Source organism: Aspergillus pseudonomiae (assembly GCF_009193645.1).
Source record: "Aspergillus pseudonomiae strain CBS 119388 unplaced genomic scaffold BDV37scaffold_149, whole genome shotgun sequence".
Taxonomy (NCBI): domain Eukaryota; kingdom Fungi; phylum Ascomycota; class Eurotiomycetes; order Eurotiales; family Aspergillaceae; genus Aspergillus; species Aspergillus pseudonomiae.
The window spans coordinates 17,851-29,133 of NW_022476141.1; the positions used below are offsets into that span (position 1 = coordinate 17,851).

The window sequence follows — 11,283 nt, forward strand, 5'->3', positions numbered from 1 at the left end:
ACTAGAAAAGTATATGCAGATCAAATGGTGAAGCCCATCAGTCCGTTTGGGAGTCTTGAATCTTTGCCAAAAGAACGTTATCGACCCCACCCCTTCCTGAGGCATCCGTGGGTAGGTACAGTGGATACCTGAGGAAGCTTCGGGAAAGCTAGCGATGACTAAGCACGCGTGACCACAAAAGCTTCGACGCGGATGCAAAATACTCGCAAAGTTCTTCACTGTTTATCTTCCAGGGCTGCGGCCCTTGCTCATCACCAACGCAGCCGCAGAATTATAGTTAGTAGACCTAATTGCAGATAATGCGACGACCCTCTAAGGTACGGACACTCTTCCTTTCTTTCGCCCGTCTTCTTATCCCAATTACATGATGATCTCTATTATTGGAGCTGTCCGAGAACATTATGCGGACAAACCTATTTATACGCTTTTCATCTTTCTGAACTCAATGCAATTTGCTTTCTGCTGCCGTTACTCACCGAATTGCTTCTGTGTGACGTTGCTAATGCCGCGTAGTCGTTGCAGGGACCTACTAGTGAACACATCTTCCAGCCTCCTTGATTCTTACTGAACCCTTCCCCTTCCTCATCACACATACACACTTATTCTTGTGTTGGTCTGCATATAATTCTTTGCAACATGGTCTATGATCCACGATTAGCCAGTGCGGGCACTGCCACTCCGGATCCCCCGCCTCCTCCCCCTCCCCCTCCTGAGTCTGCCATGGCAGCACCAACGGAAACCGAGTCTTCAGACGGGACTGCAGCCGCACCCTCCCAGGAGCAGCAGTCAGACTCTTACAAACTTAGATTTTGCACGGTGTGTGCCTCGAACCAAAACCGTTCGATGGAAGCCCATCTCCGTCTATCTACTGCACCGTCTCCCTTCCCTGTTATCTCCTTTGGGACGGGCTCCCTGGTCCGTCTGCCAGGCCCATCCATTACGCAACCTAATGTGTACAATTTCAATACCACCTCGTATTCTCAAATGTACGAGGAATTGTTCTCCAAGGATGAGAGGCTCTATCGTAACAACGGGCTTCTAAACATGCTCGAACGCAACCGGAACCTGAAATGGGGCCCGGAGCGCTTCCAAGACTGGGTCCCCGGTATGCCCCGCGTGGACCACGTCTCGAAAGGCGACAAAGGCGCCTTAGGGACCGAGGGCGGTGTGGTCGATGTCATCATCACCTGTGAGGAGCGGTGCTGGGATGCCGTTGTGGACGATCTCATGAATAAAGGATCGCTCCTCAACCGACCCGTCCATGTATTCAATGTCGATATTAAAGATAACCACGAGGAAGCTCTGGTCGGAGGAAAGGCCATTCTCGAACTAGCTAATCGACTCAACGAGGCTGCCGTCCAAGAACGCAAAGCGAATAATCCTGAAGGCTGGGAAAATGGAACCGGTGAAGCTCGAAGGAGTTTCGATGAGAAGGTCCCGGAAATTCTTGCGGCTTGGCAGGAGAAGTGGCCGAATTTGCCGGCACTGTGGACTCTGGCTTGGCTCTAGCCGTTAGAAGTTTTAAATTCTAATTACATGTCAATCTATCTGTTTACAGAATCTCTATACCCTTTTGTTTTTCAGGAAATTCTATGCACACCCGATAGATGAAGTTCCGTCAGGGTCAACGAACATTGGCTCTCGTTGGCTAGGTAGTAATCTGGGTGCTTCGTTCTCCGCGACTGGCAATGGAAATCTGACCTCTACCCTTCCTCTCTCTTCTACAATCGAGCGTATGATCTATTTGCAATCCGTGCGTGTTAGCTTTTTCCGTATACTCTTCATTCTATACCCTTACGGGCAAGGCTTCGAGACGTTTAAATGACCAAGCTAAAGATCACCCTTAACACCGGGAACAAAGATGGATTGTAATGATCGATATGAAATTTCCTGAACATAGTTCATGTAGATAGAATAACAATGTACTTCAACTGCCAAACTCTAACAGCACATCCTTACTAAGAAAGCAAAAAGATAAACAAAACATTTGGATTGGTGATTGGCCCTCAGATTAGCTCTCAGGTTCTCATCGGTTTCCAGGCTGCAGTGAACCGTGTTCGCACACGTAATTGCCGGATACCATACAACTTTGGCTTTTGGTTTCACCTCGTCACCGGGCTTGTGATCATGTTCTTATGAACTCATTGAAGAAAGACAAAGGGGAAGTAAAGCAGAGAAAACAACAAGAGCATTTGTCTGTTAGCTAGCAAAGTAGCTCATGTCAAGAGTCAATCAGAGAGGTCATTTCTTTTCTGTCTTCCTCTTTGGCCATATTGTATGTGAAGTAACTGGTTACACAGTGCGAGGGGAGTTAGGATATACATGCGTCTGCTATGCTGGGGTGGGTTAATCGAAGCTGAAAGGAGAGCAATCTCGAGGAGAACATTTTTTAAAGACAATGTTAGTAAACCGAAGGACTCCTTTCGGGGCCCGCAGTTGAGCAAATCACGAGGGTTCAAGAACGAAGATAAAAGTGTGTAAGCACAGCCTATCTCTTAGATTTTCAGCATTGAAAAATATAGGATATGAGCTTTGGAAGATATATTGTGTGTTCAACCATGCGAACACAACGCGACATCGCCACAGGTACGCGAGAGACTTGCTTTTGGTAATCCCTTAGATCTCTGTTCTTGTCTCAATCACCCACACTGCAGCATGATGTCTTCTTCCATTCGGCAGTGCGAAGGATAAAGTCCATCGCCTTGTATCGTGCGATACTACGCAGGTGTCATGAAAAGCTCTAGTGAAGGGTTATCGTCATCGGGATTAAGAAAAGCAGTCATTCTAAGATCTATACGCGTTTGAGTCAGTGGAAACACTCGAGATTAGAATAACGACACGTAAGTAACTCACCTGGTTTGCCGGCCAGATTAAGATAACCAACTTGCTGAGAGAGAGAGCAAGGACGGAGATGATCTGTGTTTTGTCTAGAACTAATTGACCGTAGTTCACGTGACCATATAGTGACCGCCGGCGAGACTCCGAGAAATTCTATGGCATTACGTATGAGGCATAGGCGCTCTATCCTGGAAAATCGCAATGGTAAGTACTTCCTGGCCCTGAAAGAATTTTACCAAGGACTATTCATTCTTAAATCCTATGCGCATTGACCTGACAAACTCCTAGATCGTTTGAACTGTCCATTGACGTTTGTTCCCCGCGCTCTCAAGCCAGAAATCACAAAGAATCCGGAAGAGAAGGTGCCAGAGATAGATTGTTGAAATGTCTTCTTGGTTACAGCGGCACGCTGGCTCCCAGCAGACACAGCTTGCCGCTACGGCCGTGCTCTCGGGGGCCGCTGTTGCAGGAGCTATCTTTGGATATCAAGCGCTCAAAAGGAAAGAAGCCGTCAAGGAATTGAAAGCCTCTATTCCTAGTATCGATGAGAAACATATTGCCGGGAAGGTATTCTGTTTGCACTATATATAGTACGCTCTTCATTGCTAACTCTGCATGCAGCTTACCAAATTCGGCGGCGCAGACCCTGTACAACAATTGAGCAAGGAAGATGAGCGCAGTGCGGCGCTTGCGCGCAGAGCGCAGATGGGAGATTATGACGACGGTAAATACCTATATCTTGTGGCAATTCTCTCGACTTGTTAGTTAACTATTGATTTTGCTTAGAGCTTATCCTTGAACAACTTGCCCGCAATCGTGTCTTCCTCACCGACGAGGGGCTTGAGAAGCTTCGTTCATCATTCATAATAGTTGTGGGATGTGGAGGTGTCGGATCGCATGCTGCAGCCTCCCTTTCCCGGTCGGGTGTTTCTAAAATCCGACTGATTGATTTCGACCAAGTCACATTATCCTCTCTAAACCGACATGCTCTCGCGACGCTTGCCGACGTCGGTACGCCGAAGGTGCACTGCATCCGCAAACGGCTGGAACAAATTACACCATGGACTAAGTTTGACTGTCGGAACGAACTCTTCAGCGGATCTGTTGCCGATGATTTACTTGCTCCATGGTCGATGGACGATAGCGACAAAGGGCGAAAGCCAGATTACGTGCTGGATTGTATCGATAATATTACCTCAAAAGTCGAGCTGCTACATTACTGCCATTCAAACTCGATTCCCGTGATTTCCTCTATGGGCGCAGGATGCAAGTCCGACCCTACGTGCGTTACAGTGGGTGATATCTCGACTAGCACGGACGATCCTCTCTCGCGCAGCACTCGCCGACGTCTTAAGATCCTCGGAGTAAGCACTGGTATCCCGGTAGTATTCTCGACGGAGAAGCCCGGTCCAGGCAAGGCTAGTCTGTTGCCGCTTGCAGAGGAAGAGTTCAATAAGGGCCAGGTTGGCGAGCTCAGCGTTCTGCCAGATTTCCGTGCACGAATCTTACCTGTTCTTGGAACCATGCCTGCAGTCTTTGGATATACCGTGGCAAACCATGTCATCTGTGACATTGCAGGCTACCCAAGAGACTACAGCATTGCCAGAAAAGGCAAGGACAAGATATACGATTCGGTCCAGACGGCCACCCAGGGTTTCATGGAACGGTTGGCGAGAGTTGAGGTTGGTCAACATGTCATTGGCCTCCGTCTTCCAATCACCAAGGATGACGTCGTTTTCCTTGTGGACGAAATCTGGCGAGGAAAGAGTGCTATCACCGGCCTTCCTGGCCGACTCATTCTCGTTCCATGGGAGCGGCCAGCTCGCGGCTTTGTGCCTGACCCTGAGTGGGAGAAGGAAGGACAGAAGTTCCTTCCCTTCGAGCTGAAGGATTTTGTGTGTATGACCAAGGAGGAGAGTGCCAAGCACGAGAAGGAAGTTCTTCTGGGTGATAAGAAACCCGAAGAGCTGTACGACGAGAAAACCATTCAGAGGGTCAAGGAGCGAATGGAGGAGGCAGGATTCTACGAGAAATATCGGTAGATGACTTTCAATTTTGTAACATAAAATATGATGAAGCATGATGTTTACTGTATTTGACACTGTACAGAAATACTTTAAGATTTTTAGGAACACGGAAATGAGTAGATTTTCTTGAACAGGTTGAAAGCTTGACCACACCTGGGCAATTGGAGCCACCTGCAGTAGGTTAACAAGAGTGATTGGTTAAATCCTTACTGCTGACTTTCTATGGATTCCTGTTTCCATTAGTCGAAGAACGGTGAAGGTAGTGTGACAGGGACATGCATTGTGCAACACTCTCCCAAGGGAGTTGTTAAAATGCAAAGACAGTAACAAGACAACATCTATACTCTGGCCTTCATGTGTACTACATGAATCCTGAGTTCCCCAGTCAAAATGGAAACGGACTATACGATGGACTACAAAGGAAAGGATGAATATGATCTGAGACAAGAGATGGAATTCCTAGCTAATAGCAAGAGTGTAGATATCTAGCAATTTGTCGTCCAGATATTAGACGGAACTAGCAATTGTGTCCTTGAAATAATGACATCCAGAGTTCGGATATCCACGATACAAAATAATTTCAACAGCATTGGGATGTTGCTATGATAAAAATATGCGTTTGTTGAAGAATAGTGATGAAAACTCCCCCTGCCAATGATACCAATTCTTGCTCATTCGAACACCATTAATCCGCCGTAAAGCCATTAAGTCACGAGGCCCCTATCCAAACACCACAAGTATTGCACATATTTTTAAAAACAAAAATAACCATATTCATGGTGTTCCACTTTACATGGAAGGTTGGTCGGGCTTGCACATGAAATCATCCCAACCATCCAGTCCAAACTGCGCATTTGGATTGGCCTCAAGCTGCGGCTGGACAGTCTCATAGCCCATGAAGGTTGAGTTGTACATTGGGTCGGTCAGAAAATCCATGGGGTTCTGCTCGAACATACTGGGCACATCGCCAAATCCGCCGCTCACAAACAACAGGCTCTCTTCGGTTTTTGGCTGCATGTATGGCTCAAAGGAGAACAGTGAGTTGTCGGGGAATGGATTGATAGGATCATAAGGTGAATGAGTGCTTCCAGAGGGTGGTGTGAGAAACTCGCTCGATCCGGAGGCAGGGCTACCAATACCAGGCACATGGGCCTGATTCAGGTCGAAATTTGCGCCAGGCGGGAATCCCTGGGCTTCATTCATGTTATGATAGGGAGAACCACCAAGCGAAGTGGGACTGTTCGAGAACAGCTGGAAGTCCTCGGTCTGGGTTGGAACGGGAGGGTCGGCGAATGAGAAGGGTATTGCCTCAGGGAAAGCGAGAGGAGGCTCACTAGGGGAAACCGTGGGGCCTGTCGTGGGTGTAGAGAAATCGCCCGTCGGGTTGGAGGCAGCAGGAGATGGGATACCGCTGGTCTGGGGAGTGGGTTGAGCGGAACCTTGCTTGATAGGCTTGTTCTTGCCGTTGTTCTTTGTCCGTTCATACACCCAACCGTGCGTCTTCTCCATGTGTTGCTTGCAATTGCTCTCCCTCTTAGATGCGTAGGTGCAGCCAGGCTGATGGCATCTGAACAAGCGGGGGTTCTTGCAGTGCTTGTCATTGTAATGACGCTCCGTCTCCTTCTCGGTCGGGAAGCCCAATTCGAAATACTTGCAACCCCTTTCAGGGCACTTGTAAGGACGCGAGTGGGTCTTCTCGTGTTTACTGCTACTTGTTAGCATGTATATGTTGGATGAGAGTATAGTACTTACGTAAGATCACATGGTCGCTTCAAGACCTTGTCGCAGAACTGGCACTTTTGGTTGATATCCATCGGGGGAGCGTTCTTCTTGCGGCGGGCCATGGACCGTTCAACTCCCTCATCGACCGTTTCCACACTTAGTGTACGCTTGAAGGTCGGGATGGCGTGCTCGTCGTACGGCTTGCCCGTCTGCATGGAAATGGACTTGCCATCCTTGTGCATGACAAGCTCAGCAGGCCGTCCAGTTTCAGACATGCCGCCCTCAAGGGTAAGTCGGGGCTCACTATTGCTCAATCAGTCATCATCTTCCCGAAACGAAGGACATGAACATACATGGACCTGATGGCGGCCTTCTCGCCGTTGATCGCTGATTCTTGTCGGGACCGGTCCCGGATCCTTGCGAAGCGGTTGATCTGGGTAATAAGGTCGAGGAAGTAGTTGTTCGAATATGGCACATCGTTGGGCAAGGTCAAATCCCTGCCCCGAAGGTAACCAGAAGTCTCGTGAAGGCAGTGAATCGTGAATCGGCAGAATGAGTACCAGGCTGTAGTCGGCGCCTTCACGTCCTAAAGGAGATATAAGCGATGCTCAAGAGGTTACTATGGTGGTCAACTTACAGGAGTTGAAAAGAGAAGGGTCTTCTCGACGTCACGCAAACACTTGAGCTGGTCTTTTTCGATCTGCTGATGGGCGCATCGGACAAGAGGGTGGAATAGCTGAAACTTGTCCTTCATAAGCAGGGGGAAAAGAATACGGCCCTGTATCTCAACGCGTGCAGTAGCAGACAATTTGTGTCCAACGCTAGCTTGACACACTTGGCCAGCTGTCACTGTCGGCGAGTTAGCCCCATAGCGGACAAAGAATGACTTGTCACCAACTACGTACCGTTGCCCTTAGTAGATGACATGGTTTCGATGCTGCCAATAGAACTGCCCAAGCCACTGTCGGATGTATGGTGGTTCACTCTTCGAATCCTCTTCCGGGATTCTTTGGGCTCCTGTGGTGTAGGTTCGGATTGCTTGGTAGAATCGTCTTTTGAAGCACGGGATTTAACGTGTGTCCTCAAGATACCTCGAGGAACAGGGAGCTCGTCTTGGGGTTCCGATGAGTCGCGCGTTGAAAGAGAATCAAGGTCGAAGCGGTTTAGGATATGGGCCATACGCCGCTGGCCGGCAGCTATGGCTTCCAAGGCTTTAGGACATGTAGGAGAGCGGCGTGGTAGCAGTTTTAAATCTAGTACTGGATCACGATCGGACCGGGGCCGGCTGGAAGAGTGGAAAGTTTCTCCTTTGATCAAGCGCAGATTCGACGGGAGTGGTGACGAGTCACTCGAGAGTGAGGGAGGGGGGCGATTAAGTACTCGACGTCGGGGATGACGCCGGTCTGATTCATCGACAGGCTGAGCGGAAGACATGGTTTATGAGTCGCTCACAGCGATGTCGGTCGATATTTAGTAGTCTAGCGGTCCATAAATAAGTAGCCATTCTATAGGTCACTGCCGATAGCACAATGCGATAAGGCGCAAAAGGGAAAAGAAGACGAAGAAAAAGGTAGTTGTGGTCGAGGTGCAGTTCTTACTATTCTTGGTATTGTTATGACGCCAAAGTGAAGGAGCGGGTATAGAGCGAGAACCGGTCATTCAAATCGAGAATTACAAAAAGGGGTAGGCGCCCCGTGGAGCGGAAGCCGGCTGACAGCGCTCTAAACTGTTGGTATAGAGTAGTACTTAGAGAAGATCAATTTGTGGAAAAAGGCAGCAGGAGGTCGGAGGATTGAAGCCTTGTAGATATGGAACTTCGAGGGAGATGATGGAGATAGACATTCGATGATATGTCTGGAAGACGAAAGACAACGATGGAGGCTGAGTCGTCTTGGATGTCTGCCTGATAGACGAGGGAATCTAAGCCACAATTGGAAAAGTCCTGGTGGGTCCCAGCTGCCATCATTGGATACTCGTGGCCTTACTGCCCCACTGGCCAGGGATCTTCGGCCGTAAGCCCATCGTTCAGCGGCTACTCCCAATACACCAACGTACCCGTAACGACGCAATCTCCAATGACTTAAGCCTATGTTTTCTCTCCCGTCTCAATTATCCATTCTCATTCTTTATTTGAAAATGGATCGGGACCGTTATCTCGCTTTCTCCGCGTCCTTGAAGTCCCACTTTTCCCGATGTATGTCAATCAAGGGTTGCTGAGTTTTCAATCTTGTACCAGTAAAATATCCCACTTGGCCCCCAGATTGTGTTTCGTTTCTCACGGAAGAGCCGTTCCGAAAATAGCCACCAATACGGCTAGACTCCTGATTGAATCTGAACCCTTTTTCCCTTTCTGGTCCCCGCGGAACCCGAATCTCAACCACTGAACTATAGAGAAAATTTCTTTTCCTTCTCTCTCTCTCTCTCCTTTTTTTTTTTTTTTTTTTTTTTTTTTTTTTTTTTTTTTTTTTTTTTTTTTTTTTTTTTTTTTTTTTTTTTTTTTTTTTTGCCATGAATATACACAGGGGATATTTTTCATGTAGCGTTACAAGATGGTAATCTCAGGATTGCGAACGCTTGGAGTCCAAATATTTAGAGTTCCACCAGTGCATCACTGCCATCATCATCACCATTCTCGTCATATGATGTTCGACACTGCCAACGGGAAGTAAGCAATTGTATTGGCTCGCTTTCGCAAGGACCATTTCTGAAATTGGCAAGTCGCTCGTAGGGCCGGGACCGGGTCAAAGAACCTGCCGTAGTACATGTACAGACTACTAACTAGTAGTACACGACATGCCAACTAATCTTCACTTTCATCCACCTATGTTCTAGATACTCCTCGCCTTTCTGAGAGCTTTTTCATCTTGGGCCAGTAAGCATTCGCCTCATGGCCACAACCTCCACCTCAATTTATGTACATGAGCCTCATGACGATGAGCTGCTGCACTGGTCTCTTCCTGGTCAATCCTCCGACCGCTTGAAATCAAACGGCAGCCAATTAGGTGACTCAGGCAGAGTCCAACTGTCGGTGACTGCTGACTTTCTGTCAGGTTATTTTTTTTTTTTTTTTTCTTTTCTTTTCTTTTCTTTTCTTTTGTTTTTATTTTTTTGTTTTGCTTTCTTTCCCGCTTCTCTTTTGCGGGATTTACCCCATTGGAATTACCGTTCGGCCCCGCTATACCTTGTCAAGTTAAAGTAAATAGTACTCTCCTCCCAAGACCAAACAATAGAGAGCGACGAGAGCCCTCCTCCACCAATAATCTGGTGATCTGTCCTCTTCTGGAGAAATGTTTGAAAAGAGGCTCTACAGAGTACTAGTACTTATGCAAGTGCCTATTCTCCTGATTGACCCACCAGGATATCCGGAGTATGCACTTACAACATCTATGGGCCTATTCCGCTACCAGTTAGACTATACTCCGTATTTCATCCCTCAATTCTACGGAGTACAGTCTTTCATTGCTGCCTGAGGTATATTATCCTGACCATTTACGGCCTGTACCATAGATAGTGGATGTTCGTGGGTGAGGGCAGAAATATGGATGCCTTGATACCCTCGTGTCTTGCGTAAGTCGGTGATCACGACTGGTCTCGGCGAATCCCACCTTAGGTAGCAAGATTCCCAGACAGCAAGATTCATGAATGCTTAGTTCTCTAGAATCTAGCTGAACAAGCACGTCCACAACAATTTTCAAGTCATTGTGGAGCATAGGGATGACGCAGCTGCCGTTCATCTACGTAAATCAAGCCCTGGCTAGATTTCGCAATTTGACAGCCTGAAAGGCACTGCAAAATCCCCAAGCGAACTACTACTCGCAGGGTGATCATCATGATATTCGCTCCCTATGACAACATACGAGTGCTTCGGAGGCATGGCTCTGAATTTGTCGATCTGTAATCATTCCTTGACACTTCACTTCAGGAACTCTAAGCTTCGCGTACAAAAAGTTGCGTTTCACGGGTCCCATTTGGAATCCATCTGTGTGGTGATAAAAAGCTCTGCAACAAAGGTTTCAGAGGGTAGGCCTCGCCCCGGGAGTACTGCGTACAGTCTCGGCTGAACACAAGGTGCAGTCTCATTCATAAGCCTTTCGCTCCTTGCATGGCATATTCGTTTTCTATATGAGCAGCGTGTTCGAGCTGATGTGTCTTAGGACACAGTAGCCATGTCGCTCACTTCCATCCAAGGTCTGACTCCTATAACGCTGCCTTGCATCTCTTCCTCTTCACATCTAACTTTACATTCATGACGTATACACGGGCAATGAGCATTTAAAATAATGACAATGGAGCTTATCACGGAAAGAGTAGACCTATTTAACCACACATGAAAGATACACTCATCAAACAGGCTCCGAGATGTCGTCGACTGCCCACACGGTGGTTCAATATTTTAAAGGATGTGCGATTGATATACGCGCTCGTGAGTCGTCGTATCAGCCCAATGCTCCAGCCGGATTCTTGACTCAATCATGCGCCATGGTTCAGCACTGGCTCATAGCCATACTCTCTAGATCTTAGAATACCATTCTGGGATTTCCTGTGTTTCAATGCATCCTCTGTTCAGATGCGGTAGGTCGGACGATGTATACATTGACCATAGTCTAGAGTTACTGTCAAGATGACGAAATTCTCATTCTGGCTATCTAATAGCTGTTCATTGATAAGCTTGTACACCCTTACCCTAGGACATCAT

The 11,283-nt window shown here is 47.7% G+C and overlaps 3 protein-coding genes across 3 annotated transcripts; 2 read left to right on the plus strand and 1 right to left on the minus strand.

The window, feature by feature from the left end:
• The first annotated feature begins 255 nt into the window (after positions 1-255).
• Positions 256-1,916, plus strand: ssuA (RNA polymerase II subunit A C-terminal domain phosphatase). Its single transcript, XM_032090796.1, has 2 exons — positions 256-317; positions 523-1,916. The coding sequence occupies exon 2, from the start codon at positions 637-639 to the stop codon at positions 1,507-1,509; it is 873 nt and encodes a 290-aa protein (XP_031934929.1). The 5' UTR covers positions 256-317; positions 523-636; the 3' UTR covers positions 1,510-1,916.
• A 1,306-nt stretch (positions 1,917-3,222) lies between these two features.
• Positions 3,223-4,880, plus strand: BDV37DRAFT_276789 (tRNA threonylcarbamoyladenosine dehydratase; the record flags this gene model as incomplete). The annotated part of the gene is made up of 3 exons (XM_032085630.1): positions 3,223-3,405; positions 3,460-3,562; positions 3,625-4,880. The coding sequence occupies 3 exons, from the start codon at positions 3,223-3,225 to the stop codon at positions 4,878-4,880; spliced, it is 1,542 nt and encodes a 513-aa protein (XP_031934930.1).
• A 774-nt stretch (positions 4,881-5,654) lies between these two features.
• On the minus strand, positions 5,655-8,021 carry ace1 (putative C2H2 transcription factor (Ace1); the record flags this gene model as incomplete). The annotated part of the gene is made up of 5 exons (XM_032088420.1): positions 5,655-6,570; positions 6,618-6,890; positions 6,941-7,173; positions 7,225-7,436; positions 7,493-8,021. The coding sequence occupies 5 exons, from the start codon at positions 8,019-8,021 to the stop codon at positions 5,655-5,657; spliced, it is 2,163 nt and encodes a 720-aa protein (XP_031934931.1).
• Between the last annotated feature and the right edge of the window lie 3,262 nt (positions 8,022-11,283).

Bases quoted from the DNA above. Each gene is read 5' to 3' on its own strand.
- ssuA (XM_032090796.1), top strand. From the start codon at position 637: ATGGTCTATGATCCACGATTAGCCAGTGCGGGCACTGCCACTCCGGAT.